This window comes from Melospiza georgiana, chromosome 3 (assembly GCF_028018845.1).
Source record: "Melospiza georgiana isolate bMelGeo1 chromosome 3, bMelGeo1.pri, whole genome shotgun sequence".
In the NCBI taxonomy this organism is placed as follows: Eukaryota; Metazoa; Chordata; class Aves; order Passeriformes; family Passerellidae; genus Melospiza; species Melospiza georgiana.
The window spans coordinates 83,115,307-83,127,551 of record NC_080432.1 but is presented as its reverse complement, the minus strand read 5'-3'; the positions used below and the strand labels follow the sequence as shown (position 1 = coordinate 83,127,551).

The window sequence follows — 12,245 nt, the reverse complement described above, 5'->3', positions numbered from 1 at the left end:
CATGGTCACTGCTGGCTCTTGAAATATCACCTCACCTCCAAGAGCCAGATGTCCAATAGTCAGAAATGTACAGCAAGTAGTTTATCACTACAGAAGAGCAGTTCCTAACACTCCTTCACACAGGACTGATTTGGAAGATCTCTGATCACTGATTTTTTTTTCTACATTCCTGCAATGTGTTCATCAGGAGCTTATGGGGTTTCCTGTCATTTTGTCGGCTGTCACAACTCCAGCCAGTCCTCAGTCACAGGCATGTCTCCAGTTTTAACCTAAAGACAGGTATTATTTACTGTTCTGCTTTGATACAGCCAGCCTCACATCAGGATCCAGTAGGAACTTAGCCAGGCACAATCAAGCACAGCCAACAGAACCCACCTGGGAAGGTGAAATTACTTGCACTTGATACAATACAGACAGAGATCAATTAGAAAAATACTTGAAAGTAAGAAAGGCTAAAAACCAAATCATGTCAAGGTATGGACAGGTTTCAGAAGGCTTCTTGCCCATATCTTGGAGCTGTGCTTCTACACACTCCCTGCACCTTTACTGTGATGGCAAAACTGAATGGCCCTTGATTCTCAACACCTCCTCAACATCAAGACTTCTCTGAAGGACACAAAGCCCAGCATCCTGCAGCCCTCAGACACCCACACACTTCTCCCAGAAGGAAGCTGGGTCAATCTAGGCTCCCAGGGGGCCTGGAAAGAGACTGAAACCATGACTCCCAGCAAAGAGGCACTCCAAACCCTGACCCCAGCAGCATCAGTCTGATGCTTTACAAGCTGGTTGGGGTTGTTTGCATTCCTCAGGCACATGCAGGGAGGGGTTTGTCTTCTCAGCTCTTGCAAAATCCAATTACCCAAGATCTACAACCAGCTGTGCTCATCATCTGCTTTCTCAGAGATCAGAGACATCTCAGGTAACTTTTAGAGCAGCCAAAAGGCAGCTGTGTGAACCTGGGTTTACCATTTCCTTTGGAAAGAGGTAACAACAGACTTGTGCTATCTTAATGAATACAGGGTATTTATTTAAAATCAACAGATACTTTGCTATACAATTCAAACCTTGCAATAATCACAGCTTTCCATCAGAAATTCCCTTCCATGAATACTAATGAAAAAAAAATCATCTTTGTGGAAGAAAATCAAGTAAGTACACCTGTAATTTTGCTTTTTTAAACTATACCTTCTGTACTACCAAAAGATTTTTAGAGAATCTTAAGATTAAATGAAAACCTGGCAGTTTAAAAATGCCCTTCTGCTGTTTCATTCTTTATGTGCCTTTTCCCTCTTCCATATCCCTATTAAACATGCCATACCCTCAGTTTTCAATTCTTCACTATATACTTAAGTAGGGATTCAAACATGCATTTATCCATGTTACTGACTGTCAACAGGGATCTTAAATGAAGCCTCTGAAGATGCACAGTAAGGTCAGCTCAATACCAGCCAAGGGGAAACAATGGGGAGAATCAATAGATCCTGAAAAGTTAAAAATTCCCAGTTACATTTGCAAAGGAAAACAGTGCTTTCCAACTGTGAGGATCCTGAACCACCCTGATAGTCAGGAGCCAGAGCATCCCAGTGAGGTAATGGAAATCTGAAAACTTTAAAGGGGTCTGTTATAAATACTTTGCTTCCACCCCCTACACTCCTCCTTGGAAAGAATTTAGGGGCATACAAAACAATCCTGAACAGAACTGAGCAGATGCCTGAAGAGGTTTTTATACTCATTTTATTTGCTGAGTTTGGATAGCATGCATCATTTTACAGCACCGGTAGACAAGTCAGTGAAGCACACTGCTCTTAGGAACTTGTACTGTGGAATGTCTCAAAACCATTACCCTCTCCCCCTCCACTCCAGTATGTAACACTAGCTGAAGACAAGACAGACACACATCAGGGCAACTTCCTTATGGCTACAAATACTCATAGCAGCGACTTTTAAAGGAAGGTTTATTAAATCAAGTCATTGCACTTGGGTCATTTATTGCTATAGCAAACAAAGGCCATTATATAACAAACACCTCTCATTTGTGGCTTTAGCTGATTGTCTTGTTCTGTTCATCCTCTGCAAGCTCACACACAGGCACAATTTCTGCAGAGCAACCCCTTCCAAGATTTGTTTCATGCTCCAATCACAGTGAAGAGCTTGTATAACAAAACTGGGTCCTCCGTTAGGCTCAATTCTTGTTTTGCATCACCTGCTCTACAGGCATGAATTCCAGGCAAGAGTTTAGTGTCTGATGACAGCACATGATTCCTCACAACTCATTTGTGACGCACTTGAGCAATTCAAGGTTATAAGCATTAAGAGTGAATCAGCTTACTACCATTTTGACTAGCAAATATTACTCCATACCTGCATAGTGTATTGATCAGGTTTCAATGAGATTTCATGAACTATTTGAATCAGTAATGGACAAACATTCCCCAATCAACCTTTTGATATTTGGATTTTATGACACAAACTGTAGAAGAATCCCATAGTGTGGGATTACTCTCAATAAGTAATACTTCCATGTCACTTGAACAGTGACATACTAAATAATTACTATATTTATGACTACTCCCATGAAGAGAAGCTGAATTACTTTCTTTTATTGCTGAAGCTGCCAAACTATGAGGCATATTTTTGTCTTTTAAGTTATAGCAGACCTAAAGGAGATGAGCTGATTAACAGAACTAATGAATTTGACTGGCTTTCTAAAGCTGTATATATTTTAATTCTTTAATCAGACAAACATGGCAATAAATACTATTGTCTCCAATCACTTTGCATATTATTTGTGTATTATTCTGGTGCAAGTTTTGAGCCCAGGGGTTAAAGATAATGGTAATCCACAAGATCTCAACCTCTTTTCCATGAAGACACCATCTTGGACACCAGCACAATGATGTCAAAGCAATTGTTCCAATCACTTATTAAAATACAAAGATGTTACTAAGTTTAGAGGTACGCAATATACTGAGAAAGTTTATGGCATAAATATATAAATATTGAGAGCTTTTGAGAGTATCAAAGTTCCAAAGGGATTTATTTGGAGATATATTATAAACAAAACCTGACTATTGCAAAAACAAATCAAGATGCATACTTGAACCACTAGAAACTGATGACTTCAGAAACACAGAAGTACAGATGCTGTGACTTAAGGTTTACTCTTTCATGCTCTACATTGTAATATTTTAGGCACAACAGGTTGAGTTGAAACTGGACTCTTGCTGTTTCTGTATTCCTTGCATTTTGTGGTTTAACAGTTAATTTTGTCATGATTTCACAATTAAGTCTTAAATCCCTTTTTAATCCAATAGTGCAAGTGACAAACCATTCCACTGAGCTATGGGAATTAGATCATTCAATCTTTCTACAATGCATAGGAGTTTCACTTGCTTCATTGCACTAACAAATTCCTACCTCATTATTCATACTATGCTGTTCAAAAGTTGAGTATTCTCACTGCAGACAGGCACAACAGCATAACCCTGGGTAAGACTGCCAAAATTATACAAATATTATATATTCCCTTTTGCATGTAGGGGAAAAGTAGTGACTACAATTACAACACAGTCATTCCATCCCTTCCAACAGACTATTTTACAGATTAGTTGCAAAGACAGATCACCCTATTTATAGTATAGATCTCTTTAAAAATTAAGCTACAGGTATTCAATAAAAATCTATTAAGAATTCCCTCTCCTCTCTATACAGATTCAGTAGTATTTTCAAGCAAACCAAAAAAATAAGGTCTGCAATTCCAGCACAGTAAGAAATAAGGCCTCTTTTATATTGGCAAAAAAATTACACCATTATTCTTTTTTGTTTTTTTATCTCTCTGAATATAAGACTATATTCCTTTTTTTTTTATTATATTTTTTCTTTAAGACTGTAGAACACCAGAGCATCCATTATAATGAAATAAGAGTCAGTTCTCCTTGTGTTCAGCTTTGAATTCCTGGCGAGTTAAAAACATTGAGTCCATAGCTGTCTCATGTAGACATCACTGCTTTCTTCAATTTTTCTATTTCAAGCTGAAAAAACAAACATTTTGAAAACAAAGTCATTATTAAAGTAGCTATAAAATCTTCAGAGCTCCCACCAAAGTTATAAGCTTTACATTTCAAAGACACTTAGGTATTACACCATAGAAGCATTTAACAGTACAGTATTTAAAGCTGATTTTGTACCACTATATATTGCTAAAAGAACAGGAATTTAAAATAATTTAAAATTTTACTACAGTACTGGTATAATCTTTTTAAAATAAAAAAAAAAATCGTATTGATTAATCAGTTTATCTGGATAAACTCTCTCTGAAAAAATAAGTCAAAGCTGGGTTATCCAATCACCTGACAGGTCCCCATGTAATGCTGCACCATCACCTGAGAGCAGCTTCCTAGAACAGCCTTTCATGCAGAACGCTGCCTGGATTAATTTGTATTTCTTGACATGGACTTAGGACACCTGGAGTTACATCCTCTTCATCTCTACTGCTTATTTAAGGCACCTTCACTGATTGCTTTAGAGTCGCATTAAAAAGAGACTCACCAGAAGTTTCTCTCATGTGTTTCAAGTAGCTTTGTAGCCAGCAAGATGTACAATTTCACAAGTAAAACGCCCCTTTTCAGTACCAGACTGAAATAATTTCCTAGAATGAGCTCATCCTATAAACTACCTAATGGCATCATATTGCACTGTAGGTAGTGTTCTTCATCAGTAAATTGAGGAGTGGCATTCATTCATTAGGAATTTTTTCAGATGCATTCTGTTCTTTTGGCAAATCATCCATACTTAATATTTAAATAATTAATCAAAATTCAGAGAAGTTTACTTTTGTTTTTCTTTTGATTTCTTAAATTAAATAGGTCTTTCAATCTTATAAATGCAAAGTATTAACTGTGTCTCCTGGAAGCTGTCCAGTTGGATATATTTCTAGAAAAGAGAAGAACCCAACAGCACTAAATTCAACTGCCACCCCAACCCCTACACTGATTGTTACAAATAATATTCCAGAAAAAGAAAGCTGAACTTGGATCTTCTCTATACATCCAAATGCTTCATGAGGCAATTCATTCAATCACAAAATAAAACAGCAAAACAAAAAGAGACTGAGCAGGTTTGTCAAGACTTTCCTGTGGCATCAAATCCCAGAACAAAGCCTACACAGCCCTGAACTCCCCATGCCCTCCCAGAGTGGTAACATTACCTCCAGATTGCTTCGCAACAGCTTCTCTTCTTCCAAATCCTTCTTTAGTTTTTCCAGTTCTCTCCTAAAAGTAGTTAAGATAGAAACAGAATTGAGAAGGGGGAAAAAGAAACTTCACATTGCTGAGGACAGGATGCAGAGGCCTTGTTTGTATTTTACAAATGGGATTCACAAAACAAGGCACATGCCCACCAGTGAATTGTTACTCACATCTGTTGGAGCACAAATTTCCGCCATCACTCAACACTTCTTACCTACTGCTATTCACCTATCCCAAATTCTTAATCCCAATTTTAAGAGGCTACTTAAATGTTTGTGCTGTTATTTATTATTTAAAGTTTAATTCAAGCTAAAATAACCTAAAATAACATGGCTACTTCTACACAGAGAACAAATTAAAATATAAGTCATGTCAATACTGCAAGTACTTGTGCACAGTGTTACACAAGGCCTGCACCATGTATTTATGTCATTACTACAGAAAATTAACTACTTTTCCTTACAAAGAAAGCACAAACTGTTCAATAAATACTTTCAAAAAGATGTAATGGATGCAGGAGTGCCAAGTAGGAGGGAAAAAATATGTACAAATTCCAAAAATACTCTGACATCAAATTTGCATGTATTCAGGACATTTAGTAAGATTAATTTAAATAGAAAAGACCTGAATTTATGTATTAATGTGTTATTAGCATAGAATAGCTCTCATTTTAAAGTCTGGCATTGAAGACATTTATAAGATGTCTATATAACCCCTTGCAGACTGACAAAGGAAATATTTACCCATGCTCTTTCTTCAGGGCATCTACTAAACCCATTAAATCATTAATCTGAGTCCTGAGCTCTTCCACAGAAATTTTTTCCTCATGTGTTTCTCCTTTCAGTTGGAGGTCTCCAGGTAAAAAGTCGAGTATGACAGAGCTTGGTCTCTGAGATGAAGGTGGAATCAGTGGGCTGAATGCAGATGGCTAAAAAATAAATTGGCAGAAAGGTAAGAAGTGAAATCTTTATGAACTGAATGCTTACAGCACACAGGTTGTACCAGGATGGAAGGTAAATGTGCATAAATTCCCTTAATTTTCTACCTAAAAGGTTAAAAAAAAGTCCAGTTTGAATGGATTACTGGAGTACATGAGATAGTTACTTTATACAGCTCTTAATTAAGGATTTACCTGAGAGTCCTGTAGTCACTAAAGAAAGTATTTCCACTTCAGTCCTCTTCACTTTAAAAAAAAGTGATATAATGGATTCCACTGGATCATTATGCACAAACTTTTGTGCACTCTGCTGATCTGCTCAGTTATTCTGTCTGTCAGGAGACTGAAGGCAGAGCAGATATGGAACTTATTTGGGAAATACCACCTGATACAGCAGCTCTCACCAGAACTCATGCACTTTGTAAGTATAAATGAACTTCAGTACTAAATTTCTTACTATGAACTTTATACTAAATGACTGAGCTCACTTGCACTCAACTACAAGCACTGGCATTCAGATGGTTTCATGAATCTGTACTGGAAATGCAAACAGGATGAACAGAACACCAAGCTGCCTGGTACTCCTCTGGCTCCTTGGTAGCATCGTACCTTCTTTGTTTCAACTGGCTTTGGTTTGGCACTTTCTTCTTCTTTCTGCACCTTCAAAATTTTTTCTGGACCCACATTTTGACTTGCCTGGTAAACCATTCATAAGGAATGAAAAAGTTTTCAGAATTAAAAACAACAAAAATTAAAAGTAAATTTTAAAAAAGTAGACTTTCATATGTTTCTAAAAATGAAATAGTAAAGGGGAAAACCAAATAACAAAAGTTAAATTGCTACACTATCAAACTTTTCTATCCCTGACAGTCAGAACTTTCCTTCCCCACAATGAGCTGAACTTAAATCAAACACAGGAATCTCGGGCAGGATTTTCAAGCATATTTGCAATCCTTAAGTCTGTGACACTTCTGGGAGCCTGTAGGTGCTTCCACAAAACACAAATGGGCAGTAACTGTAGATGGTAAGTGGCATAACTATGCAACATATCCAGTGAGAAAAACTGATTTCAAGGACTCTGCACCACCTGCTTCTCATTATCTGCCAACCTCACATCAGCACTAAGATCACACCCCTCACATTACAGCAGCACTAAATTACAAATTTATAGTGGCCAATTGTCAAAGTCACTACAGACACTACAGAGCCGTGTGTATGTACAACACCTATTGCACCATCAGTGAGGCCAGAAGAGCTGAGCATTTCCTGCAGCAAAACCCCATGGAACAGAAACACTCCTTCAGCTGCAACACAGTTCCAGTTGTTTCTTACATTCACTTCCCTGCTGGGCATGGATCTCCCTGCACACAAAACCTACAGGAACTGAACTCCTGCAGCATTTTGCCCTTCAGGTAAATGGCTCAAAAGACTGTTCCCCAATGTAGTCCTGTTTCCTGGGAAGCCAGTTTTTAGTTCCCTACTAGGAGAACACCCCCAAAATACTCACAGGACTACTGTTATTGAAACGGGAAGGCAGCCTCCTACCAGGCATCTTGGGCCGGTTCGCAGTCGGGTGTGACAGATTATCTGAGGTAGCTATGACATCATCAAAGCTTAACAGATCTACAAAAAGAGGAAAACAGAGACCACCATCAAGACCAGAAAGTTTTGCTGTGTTCTTTTTATCACTTTTTTGTTTACTTAAAACACCAAAAAAATTATCAGAATTCTTGTTGTTTTGAGGATTTTCAGCATATACAACACATGAGGTATCTGAAACAACTGCATGACTTTGACATATCTGGAAAACTCTATTTTCTCCCTTGAAAAAAGATAAGAGTTAATTCAACTAGGACTTAAATTCAAGTTAATTTGTGTGAACAGAAGAAATGCTCTAGCAGCATGGCAGCATCTGCAGAAAATATGCTTATTACTTTTTCTAAGAACTGCCATATTCAACTACTTGAGAGTATATTTTCTTGTCACTGAACTTGACTTCTTATCACATGAAAAGCATGAAAATGCAAGTTTAGTGACTAAGACAAAAATAAAAGCAAAATGGTAAATTACATACTGGTGTACTCCACACATGGGGAAAGTTAACAAGACATTAACTGCACCTACGTCTGTGCAGGGTAGTTTTTTTCATGTTCAGTAGCTAAAGATAATACACAACTTCAAAAAGACTTTAATAAAACACTTCAAAACACCTCTCTTGTACTTTATTCAATCACACAGATCTCTGCTCATTAGGCCTTTTATGCTCACACCTCTAGGAAAACTCTCTCTGTCAGATCAGCAGAAATGCTTTACATCCTCTGGGAACAGGCAACTTCAGGAAAAAAGTTGATAATAGAAGAACTGACCATGACTAGTCTTAGTAACGTAGGTATTTCACCTAAGTAACAACAGGACTTGGCCTTTTCTCCACAAAAATAAATATACCTACCTGGCAACAGATGTTTTGTGAGATTGAGTGGTGGTTTTTATTTAAGCATTGACATAAGATTACAGTTATTATGTATCATTTACAACCCAAATACATGACTTAGTTTATAGACTAAAGTCTATAGGCAAACTTAAATACCACACAGTATTTACTACAGGCACCATAAACAACATTCAAGACTTTGGGTTTGATTTTTTTCATGACCTCTGATTCTTACTTGACATTATGATTTAGCAAATAGAACCTATGATATGTCTTTTCCTGCATTCCCATTAAAGGTCAGATAAGAAAAAAGCCTTGGGTACACTGAGCCAGACCTTTCATACTCCTTCAGTGTCTGGATATCTTAAAATCATCTGATTAACCCAAGTTTTACTCACACATTGTCAAAGTTATTTTCTACCTTTAGGTACTAAGTAGGTACTAAGTTTTCCACTGAATGTTTTAATTGATTTTAATGTGTTCTCTGCATTAATATCCTTGAAGGCCTTAGAACATTCAGCTCCTTTGGACAGCCCTGACCAGACCTACTTCATCACCCATTCCTTTACAGCACGGTTACCAATCAGTTTTGCTGCTTTTTACTTCTATTCAAGAGAATGTCAAGAAAGTCTTGTGTAAGCATGCAATCACACCTGCAGTTAAACAAGCAGGGGAGAAAAAAAAGAAAGAAGAAACAGAAGAGTGATGAATGGCAAGCAGCTGACGGAAAAGAGGATGAGGGAGAAATAAATGAAAAGGGACTTCTGTTTCAGTCTGTGCCAATAAAATATTTCCTTTAAAACACTGCAAGCAACAGTGACCACAGAGTCATTGCATGGTCTTTAATCAATTTTCAGCAATCCCAGAGTACAAAGCTGTCAGAATCTCAAAGGGGTTTGGGCTGGAAGGGACCTTAAAGATCCCCCTGTTTGAGCCCCTGCCATGGGCAGGGACACCTTCCCCTAGACCAGGCTGCCAAAGGGCAAATTAGGATTTATGTTAGGTAGTTATCATTAAAAAGGTAACAAGAAAAACTTCTATGTCTTTTCCCCCTCATCTCACTAATTTCTGACTTTAAATGATCCTTCTTTTGTCATTCTACAGAAATGACAAATCATTTTGCAAGAAATTTCAGTAAGAATTATAAATTTAGTTGCTATTATGATTGTAATGCCAGTCCTGTCTCCATGAACAGTAAACATCAGGCATATTAAACGTAAGTTTGAAAAAAAAAAATCACATTACTTGACAAGGCTTGAAGACTGCTAGAGTCCTGAACTGTGTACTATTTAAATATAGATAGTGGGATGATACAAAAACCAAGGACTTTTTCCACATTTCTAACATCTTCTAAAGGAATTTGTTACACCTGAGAGAATTGTTCAACTTTTAAGATTTTGCCAGCAGATTCCAGTCAGAGGGAATTCTGACTCTACTTGAATTTTTGTTTTTACTTTTCCAATTTATTGTTTTGGTATAGGGAAGAAATTAAAACACAGGGTGGTGGAGATTGGGGTTTGGGCTTTTTGGTGGTGGTAGGCTGATTGGTTTTACTGTGGGCTTAGGGGGTTTACTGATGAAATCCATTGGAAGTTCACAGTCTACACCCATGTCAATCAATAAAATGATTTATCAAATAGGACTCTTACAGACAGCCTGTCAGCAATTGTTAAAGGAAATCCCATCATAGTGCCAAAAGAGCAATACCACACATCTGGTGATAATCTGGGTCAAAAAAAGGAGTTTCTGATTGAGCAAGAGCACCTTTCTAAGAAGATGAACTAAGCCTAAAGTTACATAGCATGGACTGTTAGAAATGTTTCTTCTACAAGCTTACCACAGATCTACCACAGAGCTGTTAGGAGCTTTAACAGGCACAAATAATGAGAGGCTTTGTTAAGATTTGTGAATGTTTCAAGTGTATTCATAGCAGCTTGTCTTAAAAAGCCTTCACAAAAAGAAGCAAAGCTGAAAGGTGGCTGAAGAAATCATGGTTCCACCATCTCACATGGCTGGGGTTTAAATACCCATGATACAAGTGAAATGCATCCAATATTTTAGAAAATAAGAACTCACATTGATCTGTGGAGTAAAAAGATGCCATCCTTTCTAATATTATTCATCTTGCTGAGATTTTCCCCCAGAAATTCAGGGGACAGCTATAAGCTATAAAATATTTAAGTGCCCAGAAGCTTCATGACTGTGTTCTTTGTGTGTACAGAATGATAAAGCCATTCAACCTACATACACCAGATGTACTAAAGGTACTGATCATATTTCACTACAAACAAACACAAAGTTTGGTTTATCAACAGCTCAACTATAATTTTTTTCTTACTTTTAGTCCCCACCAGTTCCTAAAGGAAAAGCCTACTTAAAGTAACTTCTTTAACAGCTAAGGAAAACAGGCATTCAAACAAAAAAAAAGTGCATTTTTAATAGAAACCCCAAAATTTTAGTACCAATAATTGCAACTGAAAACCACGTTCACGATGTTAGGAAGAGGATGTGTATGGAATAAAGCATTTGGATTTCCTTAGAGATTGTTATCTTACCAAAATGGAGAAGGGTAGGGTAATTTCCTGACACGTAAGAAGGGAAACATGGCAAACAGGATAGGAAACAAAATCTGGAAAGAAAAGTCAAGGAGAGGAATGTCTAGAAAAAGATTCTGAACAAAAAAATTATTTTACAAAGCAGGAAAAAGAAACATTTGTAGAAGAAACAGAATTGCTTTACATGTTCAGCATGCCAGCATTACAGCTTTAGTCTTTTACAGTACTTGATTCTAATCAAACAGAGAAACATTTATGCAATTTTTCAATTAAAACTTCAAGAGGAGTTATTTCAATGTGATCAATGTTTCTAAACGGTTCTGATTATTTGTCCTCATCTAACGGCTGGTGACAATTTTGGCATGGGGTGGGTTGGTTCTTTCATAACAGAATATTTACAGCTTCTTACGCTGAACTGAAAATGGCTCCAACTAAACTTCACTTCATGGTCAAACGATGTTGCAAAAAAACAGGACCCATATTAAAAAAAAAAAAAATCCTAAAAATTCATCAATTCATCTACCCCATGATCATAATCTGAAGATAGGGGAAAGAAATAAAAAATAAAGACTCTGGTAAAGCAGTTGCCAGCCCCAGTCATCTATTTTCCCTCATTTTTTATTAATACCTATTCTAGTTATTGTAAGGTTAAACAGTCTTAGAAGTTATATAAGGACCCAACATATTTTTATTCTTTTTTTAATATAGACTGGGCTGCACAGGGTATTATGTCTTTAGCAGCACAGTATGCAGAGAATGAGAGCATGAGATTCATTACATTTTACTGGCAGGAGTTTGGATCAGTCCCTTTTCACGAGAGTAGGACTGACTTATGCAGATTGTTTTAAGGAATGCCAGTTTGACAAAACAGAGGATTTCTGAAACCTTCCTTCAACTGCAGCTCCTTGACCCTTCTCAGTGCTGCAGCCCCACATGAACTGCCTGAGCCTCCTCTGCTTGCTGTGCACCAAACGCAACTGAACTGAACATTGTGTACCCCTGGGCCCTGCCTAGGTATTAAAATCTTTAATTTCTCCAGAAGCCTGTAAAAACTTATGTTAGAAAAAAAAAATTTT

The 12,245-nt window shown here is 37.2% G+C and overlaps 1 protein-coding gene across 3 annotated transcripts in view; it reads right to left on the bottom strand.

Annotated features, from left to right (window-relative positions):
* Nucleotides 1-1,716: 1,716 nt before the first annotated feature.
* Nucleotides 1,717-12,245, bottom strand: part of CD2AP (CD2 associated protein) — a 76,614-nt gene continuing 66,085 nt past the window's right edge. For 2 of the 3 annotated variants that reach the window (XM_058020035.1, XM_058020036.1), the window contains 5 exons: nt 7,691-7,806; nt 6,793-6,879; nt 5,990-6,174; nt 5,207-5,270; nt 1,717-4,031 (listed from right to left, as the gene is read on the bottom strand). In XM_058020035.1, the coding sequence (XP_057876018.1) occupies nt 3,990-4,031; nt 5,207-5,270; nt 5,990-6,174; nt 6,793-6,879; nt 7,691-7,806 (494 nt within the window). In that variant the 3' untranslated portion in view covers nt 1,717-3,989. Of the gene's footprint in view, nt 4,032-5,206; nt 5,271-5,989; nt 6,175-6,792; nt 6,880-7,690; nt 7,807-12,245 lie in introns of those variants that run through there. The other variant, XM_058020037.1, reaches the window with a different exon arrangement.